This window comes from Pseudonaja textilis, chromosome 15 (assembly GCF_049901715.1).
Source record: "Pseudonaja textilis isolate UNSWEBS1 chromosome 15, rPseTex1.2, whole genome shotgun sequence".
NCBI lineage: Eukaryota > Metazoa > Chordata > Lepidosauria > Squamata > Elapidae > Pseudonaja > Pseudonaja textilis.
Window position 1 is genome coordinate 10,161,413 of NC_142004.1, and position 19,861 is coordinate 10,181,273.

Sequence of the window (19,861 nt, forward strand, 5' to 3'; positions counted from 1 at the left end):
AAAGCTGGCAACTTTAAGATTGGTGGACTTCAAGCTGGCTGGAGAATTCTGAGAGTTGAAGTCCACAAGTCTTAAAAGTGGCCAAGTTTGGGGACCCCTGCTCTGCAAACTTACCTCTGCTCAAAATCTTACTCTGCTTTTTCACATATATAAACACCCCACATGCCAATCTTCATAGTCTCGCTCTCCTTTCTCCAGTTACCAAATGAGGAGGTGAGAAGGTCTCTACCAAAATGGAACACAGGTGTTTTATACAGACAAGCAATTTTTTTTCCACCGAAACAAACAAACAAACAAAAAACCCCTGCTGCTTATTCAATCGGGGCACATTTGTTGCTGCTCCCAGTGAATATATATATATATTTCTTTTCTTTTTATTATCAACTAAACATGGTGCTGTCTTCATAGGACTATATTGCAGGATACTTTGGCACAACCAAGATTGAAAAGTCTTCTCAAAAGAAAAGGCATATAATGTACCGGGAAACACACCCACCCTCCCAATCCCATCTCTTCTGTCCTCCCACCCAAAAATTTAAAAGAAAAAATTAAGAAAGCTCTTTAAACAATACTGCGAAACAAATGAACGGTATTAAAATGAAATTAAAAAGGGTAGATTGGCCTGTGTTGGCCATTTTGTTCTCTCTCTCTTTTTTCTTTTTTTTTTTACAAGGAGGGTTGATTCCGGCTACGAAGACAGAATCTCGACTGTGCTTCTACAAAGATTTTCTAGGGGGGAACAAATCAAAGAAATCAATCCCACCCCAACCCAGTCTCCAAAATGTTTTTTCCGACGTGTGAAGACGTAACGGACCAACCTATCTTCTTTGTCTCGAGCTTGAACAGGATTGGCTATCGCAAGTTTCCGGTGGTGTACAAAAAGAAAAAAAAAAGGTTCGTTGTGTTCCTCCGAGATATGTAGGTAGCTGTTTGGTATCCAAATGAAGGAGAAGACAGCCAGGGTTTCCATCTCACGACCATCGTGAGGCCCCCAGATCTCCCCAATCTGGAGAAGTGTTCCCCCATCATTGGCTGGGTTTCGCAGCTCCATCACCCATAAAACAGAAGGCATAAAGGTGAATACAAACATAAAAAGATAATTGTGTTTTGTTTTATATATATTTATAAATGTATAGGTGTGTCTCTGTGTGTTTGTCTTTGTCTGTCTGTCTGTGTGTGTGTTTACATATGGTCCTGAAGTCTTTCCATATAGTCTCTAAATTCCTGGGACTCGCCTAAGTTCATATCTTGGCATACCCATTTGATGTTGTCATCGCTGTCAAAAAGGATGGAGTTGGTGTAAGGGCCACCATCTTCGGGCAGGATGGTGGTGTAGGAGGTGAATTTAACCCTCTTCCGCTTGGGCGCGGGAGGGTTGATAGGTTCATTTCTGAAGTCCTTGTCACAATCATATTCAGAAGACCGAAGGATCTGGTTGTGGAAGCTCTTCTGAGAACTTCCATTGAGGAGGAAGTTGCTTTCTTCGAAAAGCATCCCACGGTCCAGGATGGTGGTGCATTCATCCGAGGGGAGAGAAATGTCCACGGGACTCTCCAACAGCTCAACCTCATTGCCCAGCCACACCCAGTCATGGGAATGGGGAATGTTCCCTTGCTCGCTGATGGTGAATCGCTTGTGACGGTACTTCCAGGCAAACGCCACACAGTTGATTAAGAAGACCAAGATGGCTAAGCAGAAGACGCAAAGAAGAGCATACATCCCAATCTCCAGGTCGGTTAAACCCCTGGAAACCAAGCTGAGATCACTGGGGTTGTTCTGCCTTGGGACAGCCTCTTGGGTGGGAAAGCTTGTAGAAGTAAGAGAATGGTTTTGAAGGTGTTCCTCTCCATGAGAATTAACTGGATGGATGGGAGACTTAGAGCTTGCATTTGGGTTGGCCAACTCATCCCGATTCATGGAAGCATCGTGCTTGGACCAATCCTGCCCTGCTCTCTCCCCTTCCAGGGAGTTTTCTATCAAATTGCTTTTAAGACCACTCTCTGCATCTTTGCCATTCTTGTGCTCGGATGTTTTTCGGCCAAATTTCACCTTGATGTTCCCTTTCCCAACAGCCAAACTGCTCTTCCGCTTGGACTTCTGGCATGCCTCGCTGATCACCAGTTCTATTTTAATCAACGGCCCTTGGCCTTCACCTTCGGACACCACGGTTGGCCAGTCATCTTCCTGGCTTTGATGGACAGACACCACCATTTCATCCAGTGAGGTGACCACCAGGGAGAAATCCTTCAGGTCGTAAATGTCTAAAGGGGTCACGGTTCCGTCGCTAAATAAAAGCCAAGTGCTGAGCACCGCTTCCTACAGTGAGAGAGAGAGAGAGAAAAGGAGCAGAGAAATGTGAGAGGGAAAGAGAATGGGTGACTCTACAACAGGAGTGTTAAACTCAAGATCCAGCCCACGAGGTACTTAGACCTGGCCCACAAGGATGCCCTGGAAACAGCAAAGGACTGGCCTGCGGTGCCCCTGCCAAAGAAATCAGGGGTCCCAAGGGCCACATGCAGCTCTCCCGAGCCCTGTTTTCGCTGGCGGAGGATTGCAGGAGGCTGTTGCAGCCAAAAATAGAGCTCGGGGGCCCGTTTCCACTGGCAGAGTGCTTAGGCCACCACGGACACCCCCAACGTGAGTAATGTCCAGCTGGCCACACCCACTCTGGCCCCCAACCACAACCCTGAGGCAGCCCTCAATGAAGTTGAGTTTTGACATCCCTGTTCTACACAATTTCATTCAGTTCAGTTCAATATAAATGAAGGGGAAAGAGTAAGGCAGAGTTAAAAGAGGAATCAGCCTAGAATCGCTACATAGTCACAAGCAAACTTAGTCCAACCTCCCTTGAATTCCATGGACCCTTATCTAACTCCTAGCTGGTGCTAACCATTAGTTGAGAAGGTTCCTGTACATAGTCTTTTAGCAATAAATAGATTTAATTAGTCCTTCACTTTTGATATTGACCCAACTTTCTTGTCGGGCAAATGGTTATGACTGAGATTAAGCTGGAAACAAGAGAACTGTGGTTGGATCTCTCGGGTTGGATCTCTTGGGTTGGATCTCTTGGGTTTGAGAAATAGCACCCATCACAAGGACACTGAACAGATTTGGGGTTGTGGGGACTCTCAGAGAGTTGGAAAAGCATTGGTGCCATTTGGGGTCTTCTAGACGACCCATTTGAAGGATCTGCTGTTTCTCCTCTTCAGGGAAATCATACAGTCTGCTTTCATTGCCAGTCAAACCACACAGAAGGGCAGGAAGTGAAGCAGTAATAAAACAGATTTTTGCAGTATGAACATTTTAATCAAATTGAAAGTATTCCTTCTTTTCTTCCCCACCTCTACAAAACTCAATGTGAAAGTCAATGTGGTGTTTTCATAGGATTGCAGATAACGTTTTGATTTTTATTCACTTGGGGAGGGGCGATTCCACTGATGATGGAGCAGAATGTTTGCAAAAAATGTGTACATTTGGAGAGGAAAAAAAAGAACCCTTTAGATTACATGGAATTTTGAAAAAAATACAGTATACAGATGCTAAAGTGGATAAGACAGTGATCCCGAAGAGCCTGCTACGCTGGCTTGTTTTTAAAACAACCAACTGGAAATTGCTTTGCACACAAGTGGCTTTTAAAAGAATGAATGCTCAATTTTAACATAATCTTTCCATCTGCATGTCTCAGAATGCATTTTGCCTCTAAGCTATTCCAACCACTTTAATAAACGAGGCATCCTGAAATCAATCTGACCTTTTTGCCTGAAATTACCTGCCCAAATGTTTTTCCTAAGCCTGCCTAATTCTTTGAAATAATGTACCTTTGGTTCCTCTCTTGATTTTTTTTTTGTTTTTGTTTGAGGCAATTATCTGAAAAACTGGGCAAACATTTTCCCATTGATCATCCTGGCTTGTTTCCAGTTTTCCAATCAGTGCACCTGATATACCAAAAATCCATATTCTTGTAGTTCTCACTCTATTTTATGGTCGAATATTGTCATTAGGGTAGAAGGGACAAGGGCTTAGCAGATTTTTTTTCCAACAACCTAATGCTTGAGATGGTTTCACCGCTGCTCTGAACATCTATCTCCTCACTTGTTTGTTAGTCGGAGCTATAAATTATAGATTAACCGAGTTGGAAGGGACCTTGTAGGTCATCTAGTCCAACCCCCTGCCCAAGCAGGAGACCCTACACCATTTCTGACAAATGGCAGTCCAGTCTCTTCTTGAAAGCTTCCAAGTGATGAAGATCTAAAAAGCAAGTTTGCAGAAATTTGGTTGAGAAGGTTTAGATGATACAGTAGTTTTAATTTTTTTAGATACCATTTTCTATTTCAACAGTTTGTTGTATACTGCTCAGAGATCCCTCTGCGATGGGCGGTTTAGAAATATGATAGATGATAGCTAGATAGCTAGATGGAGAGAGAGGGGGGGGGATGGATGGATGGATGGAAGGATACATAGGTAGGTAGGTAGGCAGGTAGGTAGGTAGGTAGATAATAGGCAGACAGGCAGGCAGGCATAGAGATAGATGATAGACAGACAGAATCCAGTCTGGACAATGTACAAGTTTGTCCTTTGCATTAATACACTGGTCACTTCAGGTGCTTATCTTACGATCTCGTTTTCAGAGAAATGTAACATTCCTCGGTGTTTCCAATGGATGATGATCCCTAAATCCTTCCTACCTGTTTAGCTGCATGAAGAATGTCCGAAGCAGAGGCTGTAGCAACCATCAATCTCTTATTCCCTTTATTGGTCTGGAGAGACAAGGACAGGCCCGCCACCAGTTGTACTCCAAGGTCCGTGATGGTCACTCTGTCCTCCAGTACAATCACGGTCTTCTCAGCCAGAATGGAATCGGACAGAGGAGAAAGGACCTTAAAATGTGAATTTGGGGGGGAAAAAAGGGTGAAAACTCACATTGCTCAACCTAAGACAGGCAGACAGTGATTTTTAAGCAAGAATTGGGGTCTTCAGAGCCATCATTCAGCTGGTCCACTGGAGGAAGAAGCAGATTTTTCTCCTCCCAATTAGTGGCCGTTGCAAAACTCAAACTCTCTCAAGTATTTCAACACTGCCCCAAACCTATCACAGGTTTAGCTTACAGAAAAGACTGTTAATCTAAAATCCTCACCTGTCCGCTTGGAAGTCTCACTTGGAAGCAAGAAGGTAGAATGTGGAGGCTTCCTTAGAACTTTTGAAAGTTGAGCATTTCTCACCGTTTTTTTTTTTTTTGAATGCCCAACCTATCTTCCAATTTCAGCCTTCAGCCTTATTACCTGCAAACCTGCTTCACTACCTCCACAGGATGCGATTTCTAAAATATCCCCCAAGTCAGCGGTGGGATTCTAATTTTTTTTTACTACAGGTTCTGTGGGCATGGCTAGGTGGGCGTGGCCAGGTGGGCCCTGCCAAGTGGGTGTGGCCAGTCGGTTGTGTGATTGGTTGGGCATGGCTATGTGGTCGTGTGACTGGGGGGGTCAAAAGTCTTTTTTTTCTTTTTTTCCCGTGCCCCATTTTTGTCCGATTGGGCCTCACGGAAGCTTCCTGGTTGCTGAATAAAGCATTTTGAAGCCTTCCGAGATAAGTACAACTGCAAGGGGGGGCGGATCAGCTGTGCCATGCAATTTAGATTAGCCAGAAAGCAAGAAATCCAATGATTTCCTGCTTTCTAGCGAATCTAAATCACGTGGCACAGCTGTTCCTCAAAAATATTGGTTGGCTGAACTGGTAGCATTTTTTTTAACTACCAGTTCAGGTGAACCAGGCCGAACCGGCAGCATTTCACCCCTGCCACAAGTTCACAGCTAATGTGTCTTCATGGAAACCATTGGTTTGATTCGGCCTTCTAAGCTGTCCTCAATATTCAGTAAGGTGTGGTCTATGTTCTGTCAAGGTTGGGTTTTAGTGTAGTGTATCCGAAGTTTTTCGCCCACGCTATCATCACTTTCTTTCCCCTGTTCATGTTCCATTTGGTAACTTAATCAATGATTATGTATTTTCTTTATTCATTTTTCATCCATCCCTCAAAATATCTGATCAAGTACTGTTGGCTCTTTACAGAATCCACGTATCTTTGCATCTTTCATATATCTTGTTGTATTTGCAAGTATGGCCACATCTATTCCTTGGTTTTGCAATTCCTGTGTCATTTTTAGTTCCCCATCTTCATTTAAGCGATCTTTGTATATTACAATTCTTTCTAAGTTAATAACATTTGGATGTATCAGTGCTTCCATTGTAGAAAGTCGGACTGGTATTTTCCTACAGTTTTTTCTTATTTTTTCCCACACTAAAAGTAATGCATTTCTTACATAATGTCTTTGAAAGTATCTGTGTATCTTTTATTCTTCTCATACCACAAAAAAGCATGTCACCCCAGCTGAAAATCATGTTCCTCCAATATTAATTATCTTCTATGTCTCAGATTTACCCACTCTTTCAGCCAGGTAAGTACCGATGCCTGATAATAATTTGCAGATGATACAACAGTGGTGGGACTCATCTCTGGGGGGTGGTGAGTCTGCCTATCGAGACGAGGTGGACCGGTTGCTTTCGTGGTGTGGAGACAATACCTTTGTCCTCAACACCCATAAGACCAAGGAGCCTATAGTGGACTATAGAAGGAAGAGATCAGACCTCCAGCCCTTGCTTATCCATGGAGACCGAGTGGAGCAAGCGGCCAGTTTTAAGTTTCTGGGTGTTACCCTAAAAGAGGACCTGACCTGGGATGCTCACATTGCAGCCCTGGTCAAAAGGGTCCATCAGAGATTATACTACCTGAGACTTCTCAGAAAACAACAACTGAATGAAAAACTGCTGGTGATCTTCTACCGCTGCACCATAGAGAGCATTTTAACTTACTGCACCTTTGTATGGTTTGCCAATTGCACAGTGGCAGATAGGACAGCATTCCAGAGGGTGGACATCATTGCCCAGAAGATCATGGGTTGCCTTCTCCCCTCTTTGGAAGAGCTTTACAGCTCTCTCTACCTTAAGAAAGTTCAAAACATTCTCAAAGATCCATCTCATCCTGGGAACCCTTTTTTTTTTTTTTTTTGCACAATTACCATCAGGCAGATGGTACGGGATAATAAAAACAAGGACAAATAGGCTGAAAAACAGCTTCTATCCCAGGGCAGTAGGTCTGTTGAATTCTACTGTATAGTGCAGTGTTGGTGTGGGGTCAGGCATTTTCAATTCAATGTGTGGAGTGTGAAAGTTGTGTGTTTGTGTTTATTTTCATGGTCATGATGTACACTGGAGATGGTGTTTGATTTCGTTGTACGAGGTGCAATGACAATCAAGTAAACTAAACTAAAAATAAAGCTTTCAATCTGGTAACCCAAAACCTCCGTTGTCTTTAGATTCTTGCAACAAGGTTGGGGTTTTGCATCATTACCTGGACAGTTGTAATCCCTTGATCCCGACCAATCAGAACTCGGCCCCCTTGTAGCTTGGCTACTTTGGGCTCTTCCACCTTCATGAAGTCAGCCACCAGGTCCGTGATGTCAAACTGCCACTCAGAGCTGAGCATGTAGGTCAGCTGTCCTCCGAGGTCAGAGGATTCTGCCACAAACTGAGTCAGGACACGCACCATGGCGTGCTGATACTGGAGGGTGCAACCTTTGCCCTTCTTCTCGTCATCCTCTTCCTCGTCGCTGTCACGGGTGGGCCTGTCAAGGTAGATGCGCACATCATGAGAAAGGTGTCAGTTATGTTGAAGAATGGCCTGATTTCGTTTTCCCCAGACAGATAGTCCTCGGCTTACGGCCACAATTTAGATCAAAAATTTCCATTGCTAAGTAAGGTAGTTATTAAATGAGTCATAGCCTGAATTGATCAGAATTTATTTGTCTATCACCTGTCTGTCTGTCTATCATCTATGTTTTTCTCTATATATCTGTCATTCTCTATCTATCTATCTGCCTTTCTCTCTATCATTGTCTATCATCTATCTATCTATCTATCTATCTATCTATCTATCTATCCTTCTATCTATCTGCCATTCTCTCTCAATCATTCTGTCTGTCTGCCTTTCTCTTTCTCTATCATTGTCATCATGTATGTATGTATGTATGTATGTATGTATGTATGTATCTGCCTTTCTCTCTCTCTCTATCATTATCTACCGTATCCTATCTATCTTTACCGCTCTCACTCTCTCTTAGTCTGTCTGTCTGTCTGTCTGTCTGTCTGTCTGTCTGTCTATCTATCTATCATCTTCCTCTCTCTCTCTCTCTCAATTCATCTATCTATCTATCTATCTATCTATCTATCTATCTATCTATCATCTATCTATCTATCTTCCCCCCTCTCTCAATTCATCTATCTATCTATCTATCTATCTATCTATCTATCTATCTATCTATCTATCATCTATCTATCTATGTATCTATCTATGTGAACCATGAGGTTGTTACATAAACCCAGCAACTCCAGCTCCTCCCATTGACTTTGCTTTTCAGAAGCTCTTTGGGCAGGTTGCAAATAGTGATCATGTGATCCAAGGATAGCGCAACTGTGATAAATACACGCCAGTTGCCAGCACCCCAATTTTGATAAGGGGACTATGAGGATGCTCCAAGGGTCATCATTGGGAGGACAGGTTGTAGTTCATTTTTTTGTTTTCAGTGCCATTGTAATTTGGATCAGTCGCTTAAAGAAGTGGTTGTAAGTTGACGCCTATCTCTACATCCAAAGGTTGAATTCTTCGACCAACGACTGGGCAGGGAAGAGCAATCTTGCATTGTTTTTTTTTTTTAAAAAAGAGTCAGGATTATCAAAATGTAAAGAGCGTAAAACTGGCTCATTAGCCAGCCCTTATCAAGTGCGAAGCGTTCCTTCTGTCATCTCAGCTCTTGGCCCTGCAAAGGTGATGCAGGAACTTTAACAAGGGAATAATTATCTTCTAGCCATGTAATGAATCAAAATAAATGTCCTTATACAGGCCATCAGTCTTAGCCTGCCTCACTCCCAACTCTGACTTGACTTTAATCTAAACGTATTCATTTCATTTGCTGTGACCAGGAGTGCTTCAGTTCAGAAGCCAGTTTTTCTCTTCGGTGCGCCCGTAGTACATTAATCCTGAGGAGAAACCTAACCAGAAACCAAATTTCCATCTGGGAGGCTACTTTTGCAGGAAATGAATCATAACAAGGCTGGGGGAAAAGTTGGTCGTGAGACGGATGGGACTAGTAAGGACTTCCCAATGTGAGAAGTTTTCAAGTGGGTCCCTGCGGTGGCCATTGCATCAACTAGATCAGTGTTTCTGCATCTCAGCACCTTTTAAGAGACATGAAGCTCAATTCACAGAATTCCCCAGCCAAAATTCTGGAAGTTGGAGTCTACACGTCTTAAAGTGGCCAGCTGGGGAATTCTAGGAGTGGAAATCCCTACATCTTAAAGTTGCTGAAAGATTCAGAAACACTACATTAAATGTCCCAAAGTTGTCAGAAAGACAACTGGACTTTCTTGGGATTGTTTTGTTGTTGTTGTTGTTGTTTTCTTCTTGAAAACATTTCACATCTCATCCAAGAAGTTTCTTCGGTTCTTCTTGGATGAGAAGCGAAACATTTTCAAAGAAAAAAAAAACAAGAAAGCCCAGTTGCCTTTTGGAAAAAGCATTTAATGTCAAATGCTGAAGAAATCAGGAGATTCGGACAGTTAAATGAGCATCAAGATTTATTGCAGGCTTAAGCTCTGTATAAGAATCTGCCCAACTAGCAGTTGGGGAAATGAGCCGGAGATAAGAGAGGCCTTCAAGATGGGCTGGACTTAGATCTCTTGCAGGTGCACAAGGACTCCTGACTTATGGCATGTTTGACCCCTCCCTCGGGCTCAGCCTGGTCATCTTCTAGACCTTTGGGACAACCATGATCTGGATGACTGAGAATCTCCACAGACCTTATACTAGATGTTCTCCAAGACCTCTTTCACCCTGACATTCTATGATTGCAACCCATTTGCTACAATCTGGGATCATTAGAAGTTTTTTTTTAATCCAGAATTATTTTAGGTATTGGAAGAAAGCTTTCCTATTTCCCAGGTTATTTGGGGGCAAGGTTAAATTTATTGAGTTCCCTCAATGCTTCTCTTGGTGCTAATCTCACTTCCCCAATCCTCTTGATCACCAAAATCTTTCTTCGTGTGCATTTCGAAACATCAAAACAGCTTATAGGGGTTCCTTTTTATATTTCTATTGAAGCTGCCCTATCTGGAGCTCCAGGAGTTTAAGTTCTGGACTGGTGCTGGTCTGTTTTGAAGACCTCCGTGTCTGAAATCCATTTATTTGGATTATTTACAATTAAAAGAACAAATTTCTGCAGGAGACCCTTAAAAAGAGAGCGACAGAGAGCGAGAGCAAGCTGGCAGACCACATTTAACTGTCATTTTCACACAACTCTTTCCCATCTCTGCTTTTTGCCTGAACGACAACAACAAAAACCCAAACTTGGCGAAAAGATGTGCCCTGTGGCTTGGCATTATTCGAAAAAACGGTTGGTGGGGACAGTTTACCGGCTTGCAAACAGCACAGCAAGTTTTCAGCTGGCTCGATCGATGCAAGCCAAAAGCCTCTTGGGGTTAAATTTTGAAAACGCGGCATCGTGTTGAAAGTTAGAACACTTGGCAGCCGAATTGCACGGGCAAGGCTGAGTTTATTCCTGCCTTGGCTATCTCGCCACAAATGGTCCAGTCAAACATTTGCAGATGCAAACTTGAAACAATGCGGCAGACGGGCATCTGACGTGATGTATCTTTTTCATCCGCCAAAGGATATATTTGTCTCTATTAAATTTTTGCCAGCCTCAACAATACGTGCTTGACTACATTTAATGTGTTGCATGGAAGGCTGGCGCTCATCTTGTTGACCTGTCTTTGAGGAGAAGAAGCGGAACTCAAAATAACTTTTGCACACGGATGGACCCAGGTTTAAAATCTGAAAGGATAAACAGATATGTGGTGTGTAGACTAGACTGTAGTCAAAAGAGACTACATTAGAGTGGGGGAAAGATCTAATTTGGCGAAGATGAACAAAATTAGGAAATAGATCTGAAGTGCAATGAGATTTTCAGCATCCAAATCAGCTGTTCCTATTTCAAAATTATTTCTGGATGTATTCTACAGACCTGGTCTAAAACAGGATATTAACTTTTTCTGCATCTTTCCATTTATTTTATAATTTCTGCATGCACAAATACATGACATCGCTACAGCTTAAAATGCAATTCCATGATTTGTGAAATACTGCCATTAAAAAAAGCCAATCATTTTCAACAATTTCTAGAGGGAAAACCCCAAATATGGATATGTTTCTTATGAAATCCTTTGCTCGGGCTGTTTTCTCAATGCACAGAAGCCTCTGGATGAAATGTAATTGATGGAATTACATTAACAATTTCTATAAGTAGATCTTTTGCATGCTTCTGCTGATAATATTTGTCCAGGGTAAGGAATTCAAGGGTGTGAAATATATTCAAGAAAAAAAGAAAAGATCAGGAATAATTGGAAACCAGCAAGTTACATAATAAGCATCTTGCTGGTTTTAGACTCTTGGAGATTAGCAAAAGAATTCTTCAAGATTTGTTGGAAGAAGACAATCCGTAGGACATTAAGCCCACTTCTTTAAACCAGGTTTGATTAGAGGTTGGTTCACCCAAGCCTGTCAACTATCTTTGTCCTTAGTTGAGTCAAGTGATGTAGTGGATAAATGGATCCTTCAATTGCCAGTGTCTTCGAGTCAATATGAATGTCCTTGTTAGATCCTAGTCATTTAATGCAAGAAGTTATTAAAACTATTTAAAGCCCACATCTGAACTCAGACTGGCCAATGATTTGGTAGGAATTTAAGTAGGAGATTAAAACACGAATCCATCTCTCTTTTTCTTTTCATTTTCCAATTAAACAAAGCCTGTGTGAAATATTCACTACGGGATGCCAAATTCCTTATTTCAACTGATAACACTTCCATCTACAAGAGGTTGGGGATTAACAGTCAGAGGAGAAGACAATCTTTAACAGGCAGAGCTTAGAAATTTCTGCAAGGCAACTGGTTGGTGGTGTTAGTTGATGGGATATTGCACCAGAAGAAGCATTGGCAGATTCCCAAGAGCCATTTTACAGGATGTTGTTCCCATACCTTTTGTTGGAGGTGACGGGAATTCTCCAACCTTTGATCTGGCTCAGTTCAGTATCAGAGATCTCAATTTGCAACGGGAGCCGTGGAACCCATACAGTGATTTCTAGCTGAGTGGTAAAATGCTGGTAGGTGAAGTTCACAATGGCGTCTACTTTGCTTTTCATTTCCTTCCCATTCACAAAGATGGCGTCGCAGTTGTCTGAGACCTGTTAAAGGAAGAACACAAGCAGACCCTGAAGTGAATAATGAATAAATCCAAGGGGAAGGGGGTTAGGGTTAACCCCACACCAGAAAATAACAGGATTTTAGAAGTCTCTCTTTGTCGGGAGAAGAAAAGCAAGAATAATGCATTTCCTTCAATATAAGAGCAAGCAACTCTGTGTCTTGGGGTTAAATCCTACCAGCCCTAGCCAACATGACTAAAGAATGGTTGGAGTATAGTCCAAAACATCTGGAAAAGACCAGGTTCAGATCTTGGTTGGATCAGTCATGTGGGTAGCTCCCAGCATTAACACATGACTTGCCATGATGACTTACAAATAATGAGTTAGATCAGAACTATCCACACTTGGCAACTTTAAGACTTGTGGACTTCAACTCCCAGAATTCCTCAGCCAGCCAGCCAACAATTCTAAGCTAATGACATGTTTGACTCCACCCCACCCCAGCTCTTCCTGCTTTCCTACAATTAGGTTGATATCCACTTTATATTTACAGCTCACTTAGAGAAAAATGCATATGCCGGCAGAGAAAGAAGAGAGATATTTTGATAATCCTCAAATAGAACAATCATCACTTTCTTTTGGTATGAGAAAAGAGGGTAGGGGTGGAAAAACCCAACTACCGAGAATCTTAGAACCATAACACCATTCATATATTCCTCTAGGCATGGAGGGGGCACATGTTTGAATTCTATTAGCGGGGATTGACTCTGAACTGATCTTGCTTATTAGACTTTTCTTTTAGACAAAAATTGAATCTGCATCGGATTTGTCATCCTGGACTGCATTTATTGGAAAACGAATCAGTCTGATTATCTTGCATTTTCAATTCATGCTGGGCTGATGAAAAAGAGAATTATTTTCCCTGTCCTCCATCTCTCCCTTTTCAAAGAAAGAGAAGATATTGGAGAAATTCTCAGTTTAGATTTTGTTTGTTTGTTTTTAATCTCACTGGAAATTTAGATTGTCTCTACTTGGGGGGAAAATACAATGGGAAAAAATTATTAGTAAGTTTCTCTCTGCTTAGCAATAGCACTTATATACCGCTTCACAGTCCTTCTCCTCTCTAAGCAGTTTACAGAGTCAGCCTCTTGCCCCCAACAATCTGGGTCCTCAGCCTCGGAAGGCTGAAAGGCTGAGTCAACCTTGAGCTGGTCAGGATCGATTAGAGGACAATAAGGCTGTCTCAAAGTCAAGACCCTTCCTTTACTGAGTAAGAGTGGCAAGGTCCTTGTAGGTCTTCTAGTCCAACCCCCTGCTCAATGAAGACCCTATATCATTCCAGGCAAATGGCTATCCAATCTCTTCTTCCCTTCCTTTACTGAGTAAGAGTGGCAAGGACCTTGTAGGTCTTCTAGTCCAACCCCCTGCTCAATGAAGACCCTATATCATTCCAGGCAAATGGCTATCCAATCTCTTCTTCCCTTCCTTTACCGAGTAAGAGTGGCAAGGACCTTGTAGGTCTTCTAGTCCAACCCCCTGCTCAATGAAGACCCTGTATCATTCCAGGCAAATGGCTATCCAATCTCTTCTTCCCTTCCTTTACCGAATAAGAGTGGCAAGGACCTTGTAGGTCTTCTAGTCCAACCCCCTGCTCAATGAAGACCCTGTATCATTCCAGGCAAATGGCTATCCAATCTCTTCTTCCCTTCCTTTACTGAGTAAGAGTGGCAAGGTCCTTGTAGGTCTTCTAGTCCAACCCCCTGCTCAATGAAGACCCTGTATCATTCCAGGCAAATGGCTATCCAATCTCTTCTTCCCTTCCTTTACCGAATAAGAGTGGCAAGGACCTTGTAGGTCTTCTAGTCCAACCCCCTGCTCAATGAAGACCCTGTATCATTCCAGGCAAATGACTATCCAATCTCTTCTTCCCTTCCTTTACTGAGTAAGAGTGGCAAGGTCCTTGTAGGTCTTCTAGTCCAACCCCCTGCTCAATGAAGACCCTACATCATTCTAGGCAAATGGCTATCCAATCTCTTCTTGAAATCCTCCAGTGATAGAGCACCCACAACTTTTGGAGGCAAGCCATTCCATTGGTTAATTGTCCTCACAATTAGGAACTTTCTAGATTGGATCTCTCTCTCTCTTTGATCTTTCACACATTGCTTTTTCTCCTGTTCTCAAGTGCTATAGAGGAAAGTCGGCCTCCTCTTCCCTGTGTCAACTCCTCTAATATTGAAAAGCTGCTATCATGTGACCCCTAGTCCTTCTCTTCATTAGACACACACAGTTCCTTGCTCATGTCCAGTTTAACATTTTTATTGGATTATAAGATAAAATAAGATTCAAAATACAAAAGTAAATAGGAAAGTGGTAGGGCGGAAGAAGGGAAAGAGAAATGAAGGAGGATAAGAAGAAGAAAAAACCACTGACTTCCAATTCTCACTATTGCAGTAAAATAAGGCATTAACATCAAATCCAAAACAAAAGTTCTTATATTTCTTTTCTTTAATTAAAATAGCCAATTTTGCCATTTCAGCCAACTCCATCAGCTTCTGCATCCATTCATCCATGGGAGGCATCAAAGTGTCTTTCCATTTTTGCGCATACAATAGTCTTGCTCCTGTTGACATGTATAGTAGAAAAGTTCCAATTTTTTTTTTCTCCAGGTCTTTTTCCATTAGACACAAAAGGAAAAGTTCTGGTTTCATCTTTATCTCTGTTTTCAAAAATTTTCCGTATTAAAATAAGAATCATACTCCAAAATGGTTTTGCTTTATCACAGGGGTGTCAAACTGGATTTCTTGGAGGGCCAGATCAGCACTGTAGTTGTCCCCCTTGATCTTGCTTTTCCCCCACCCCCACCCCTCTGGAAGTATCATCCAACAAAAAACATCCATTGTCAAGAGTCATCCATCATGCTCTCCAATTAGATTTTTGCAGGGCAGAACTTTCAGTCATCTAATCAGTCTCCGAGGAAAATATGAATGGAATGTACTTTCGATTCCACGCTGCTGCCTGGTCTTTGAAACTCCCCCCCCCCCACCTTCTTTCTGTTGTCAATTATCAAAAGTGTATACAAAATGTTTTATGAGTTGACAGTTATTGCAAAATCCCCATTCTCTCCCCACCTCACTAACCTGCTTTCCAGCTCCATTCTCCTGTGCAAGGCAACCAAAGAAGACAATGGGAGACAGAAGAGATGGGGGCAGAGCTAGTCAGAGGTGGGATTTGCCGGTTCTCCAAACTACTCAAAATTTCCGCTACCGGTTCTCCAGAACTGGTCAGAACCGGCTGAATACCACCTCTGATGACTACCATAGATGATAAAAAGCCCCTTTTCTTTACTTGTACACTTCCAACATTCATTTGACAGTTCCTTGCTCATGTTCAGCCATGTCACCCCCACACCCAGTTCCTTGCTCAAGACCAGGCCACCAATCATCCCAAGGTTAGCCAATCCTCACTTATATTTCAGAAGGAAACAGGGTTGAATAAAATCACCATTGTCATTATCCTCCTTCTCCTCCTCCTCCTCCTCCTCCTCATCATCATCATCATATCATCCCATCCGGATGTTTGGGTAGCCATTGAAAATGAACCGCAAAGACCAACTTGCTACTGGGAGCTAAGAGGGGATGAAGGGTACTTACTTCTCCTTTCATAAAGACCGCTGCTCACTCCAGACTAAGCGCTTTTGATCCTTCCACTTTTTACAGATTAAGCCTTACTGACAAGCATTAGCTTAAGTAAACATCTGCATGGCTCTTCATTAAGAGCAAGGGTCCCAGACGGGATTAAGCATTGTTTACCCAGCGAATCCCCCGTCAGATGGTGCAGCTTTATTTTCCATCAATTTTTAATTGCAAATCCCAGACCTGCTCTGGGGGAATCAGCATTTCATTAGGTGGAACTAGTACAAATGTTGTGTTGCTAAGGGTTGGTTGGTTGGGTTTTTTTTTTTTTTTTAAATGCCTGATTTCCCCTCTCCGCTCTCCCTATGACTGGCGCTCAGCAATGCCACAGGGTATACAGAATTACCAAGATAGTGCGAGTAAAGCTGTCTCAACTTAGAAGATTAGTAGGGGGGGGGTGGTCAGAGGTTGGTAACCCCAGCGTTTCTCATGGAGCATTAAAGAACCTGATCTAAAATGTTTCATCAGTCTACTATAAGCAAACGGCAAAAGTAATGATAGAGGGAGAGCTGACAGACTCTATTAATATAAGAAAAGGAACAAGACAAGGGTGCCCACTATCACCTTTGTTGTTTGTGTTAACTTTGGAAGTGTTAAACAGAAATATTAGAGATGAAAAGAATACAAAAGGAATGAAAATCAAAAAGGAAGAATTTAAGCTGCAAGCATTTGCGGATGATCTGGTTTTCATCTTAGAAGACCCTTTAGAAACAGCATCAAAATTGATAGAAAAGATAGAGACATATGGGAAGGTGGCTGGTTTGAAAATAAACAAAGATAAGACAAAGATTTCGACAAAGAATATGCTATTAAGACAAAAGGAAGAACAGGCAGACCTACTGAAAATTCAAGTCACGAATAAGATCAAGTATCTGGGGATATATTTGACAGCAAGATGTAGCACATTAAAAGAGAATAATCATATTAAACTTAAACAGCAGATAGTGCTAGATTTGGCGAAATGGGAAAACTTACAACTCTCACTAATAGGGAGAATCTCAACAATCAAGACGAATATATTACCCAGAATTTTATATCTGTTTCAAACAATTCCAATTAGGCTTGGAAAAGATTATTTTGAAGATTTAAATAAAATTGTGTTGAAATATATATGGCAAGGTAAGAAAGCGAGAATAAAGTTAAAACTTTTGCAAGATGCTAGAATTAGAGGAGGATTTGGTTTGCCTAATTAAGAATTGTACTACCAAGCTACAAATCTGAGGTGGGTTAAGGAATGGATAACTCTAAGAAATGCTAGATTGTTGACATTAGAAGGACATGATCTGTTGTTGGGGTGGCATGCTTTTTTATGGTACAAAGGAACTAAAACACAGGGGTATTTTAGAAGACATATACGGGAGTCTCTGTGGTTAAACTTGGAGAAGGTTAAAAGACAATGTTATTTGAAAATTCCAGTCTGGTTATCAACTATTGAAGCATTTTCATATCCTATAATATACAAAAAGGAACAAACAGTTAGATATGGTGAAATACTGAATGAAAAGGGTGAACTTAAATCTATGCAAAAATTAGAGGAACAAGGTATGAAGATGAATTGGTTTTCATATGCGCAAATACATTCAAGGTATGATAAAGTTTCTAAAACAGAAGGTTTCTATGATAAATTGACTGACTTAGATAAGATTTTGACAGGTACTGATGAAAAGGTGATTTAAAAATTCCATGGATATCTATTAGAAATTAAACTAGAAGAAGAACAAGTTAAAGAAACTATGATTGCTTGGGGGAAGAATTTTGGATATGGGATTGATTTAGAGAAATGGCAAAAATTGTGGTCTCAAAATTATAAAATGACAATGTCAACAGCATATAAAGAAAATTTGTATAAGAAGTTTTACAGGTAGCATTTTCCCCCGACAAGAATAGCAAGAATGTTCAAGAATAAATCCAAAAAATGTTGGAAATGTCATCAGACACCTGGCTCATTTTAACATATGTGGTGGACTTGTGCGGATGCCAAAAAATACTGGACTAAAAAATCCACATGTGTTTGGTGAAAATGACGAAAAAACATATAGACTTGAAACCAGAGATATTTTTATTGGGAATTTTACCTGAAATATATAGTAAAGACTTGAAATACTTGATTGTAAATGTATTAACAGCAGCTAGGATTGTATTTGCTAAAAACTGGAAAAATGAAAAGATACCATCACAGGAGGAAATCATTAAGAAAATATTGGAATGTGCTGAAATGAGTAGATTGACATTTGAAATTAGAGAACAAAGGATAAACAATTTTATAAAATTTGGGATCTTTTCTATCAATAGTTAGATAATAAAGTACAGTAATGAAATGTGTAGATTTCTAGAAAATAATTAATATATAAAGATGTACTTCTTTCTTATTATAACTACAAAATGATTTTAGGATAGATTTGGGATGATAATATGAACTGTTATATAATAAATTGAGTAAATTATGGTTATCTTGTAAAACATGAATGAACAAAAGTATAGTCAAATGATTGGTTAATAATGATACTAAGGTATTTAGTTTTTGATTGACAATATGAGATTATATGTAATGTAATTGTAATTGAAGACTGCAAAATGGAAGCACAAAACAATTTGTAAACCAACCGGCACACTGTATGTACACCTATGGAAGATAGCTTGATGTTTTTATGTTTTGTTTGTTTATGTTTGTTTTCAAAAACCAATAAAATTTAATAATAATAATAATAATAAAATGTTTCATCAGTCTGAGAGCTGAAGCTCTCCAGGCAGTTTACAATAAAACAAACTCGAAAATACAACCTGAGTAAAACAAAAACAGGTAAGACACTCGAATGGAATACAAAATTAAGTGTCACGTTTCTGTGAAGATTCTCAACCATGCAGGTCACGGTGGTTTTCCAAAATGGGGCTGTCTTAACAGCATTATGGACCCCGAGCAAAGCAGTGTACTGGGGCCCCTACAGCAACTACTCACAGGAATAAAAATGTAAATGGTCGATAAAATTGAACATATATTTGCATGTTAGTATATGTTCGGTGGCTCAGTGGCTAAGATGCCTGAGCTTGTCGTGAGAAAGGTCAGCAGTTCAGCAGTTCGAATCCCTAGCGCCACATAACGGAGTGAGCTCCCTTTCCTTGTCCCAGCTTCTGCCAACCTAGCAGTTCGAAAGCACTTTAAAAAATGCAAGTAGAAAAATAGCAACCACTTTGGTGGGAAGGGAACAGCGTTCCGTGCACCTTTGGTGTGTAGTGATGCTGGCCACATGACCATGGAGACGTCTTTGGACAGTGCTGTCTCTTCTTTGGCTTTGTAACAGAGATAAGAACCGCCCCTAGAGCTGGAAATGACTAGCACATATGTGCAAGGGGAACCTTTACCTTATTAAATAAAAAATGCAGTACAATGTAATAAATACGTTGCTGTATTTATATGATACAAGGTGCATTGAAGGGTTAACACACAGATATTAGTATGGGGGCCTTATGGCTGTGGGGCCCACGGGCAAGTGCCCGTGAGGCCCGTGCATTAAGACAGCCCTGGACTTTCTTGGGTTTTTCCTTGAAAATGTTTTGCTTCTCACCCAAGAAGCTTCTTCAGTTCTGGATTACCACGTAAAGTATTCAAAAGCAGGGAATTGGGAGCCAAGGACAAACTGGGATGTGTTACAACCCAAAACATCCTGAAGTTTAATTGTCTGCTTTATCTCTTGCTCAGTAGGGACAGCTGCAGCTGCCTTGGTATTTATCCACTCACACATCACAAGACCCAAGGATGTCTTTCACTTCTTATAAACTCTAGATTGGCACAACAGTTGCCAGTGAGCGGTTAAATGAGGAGACACAAACTCATTGGTAGCTTCAGACTGCAATGAACAGGGACATGC

General features: G+C 41.2%; 1 protein-coding gene across 3 annotated transcripts in view; it reads right to left on the bottom strand.

The window, feature by feature from the left end:
- Nucleotides 1–572: 572 nt before the first annotated feature.
- LOC113446513 (transmembrane protein 132B) overlaps nucleotides 573–19,861 on the bottom strand; it is a 209,520-nt gene continuing 190,231 nt past the window's right edge. The window contains exons 1-5 of one of the 3 annotated variants that reach the window (XM_087913474.1): nucleotides 15,649–15,732; nucleotides 12,140–12,345; nucleotides 7,403–7,676; nucleotides 4,686–4,877; nucleotides 573–2,316 (exon numbers count right to left, since the gene is read on the bottom strand). In XM_087913474.1, the coding sequence (XP_087769600.1) occupies nucleotides 1,183–2,316; nucleotides 4,686–4,877; nucleotides 7,403–7,676; nucleotides 12,140–12,345; nucleotides 15,649–15,669 (1,827 nt within the window). In that variant the 5' untranslated portion in view covers nucleotides 15,670–15,732 and the 3' untranslated portion in view covers nucleotides 573–1,182. The other 2 variants (XM_087913475.1, XM_087913473.1) reach the window with 2 other exon arrangements.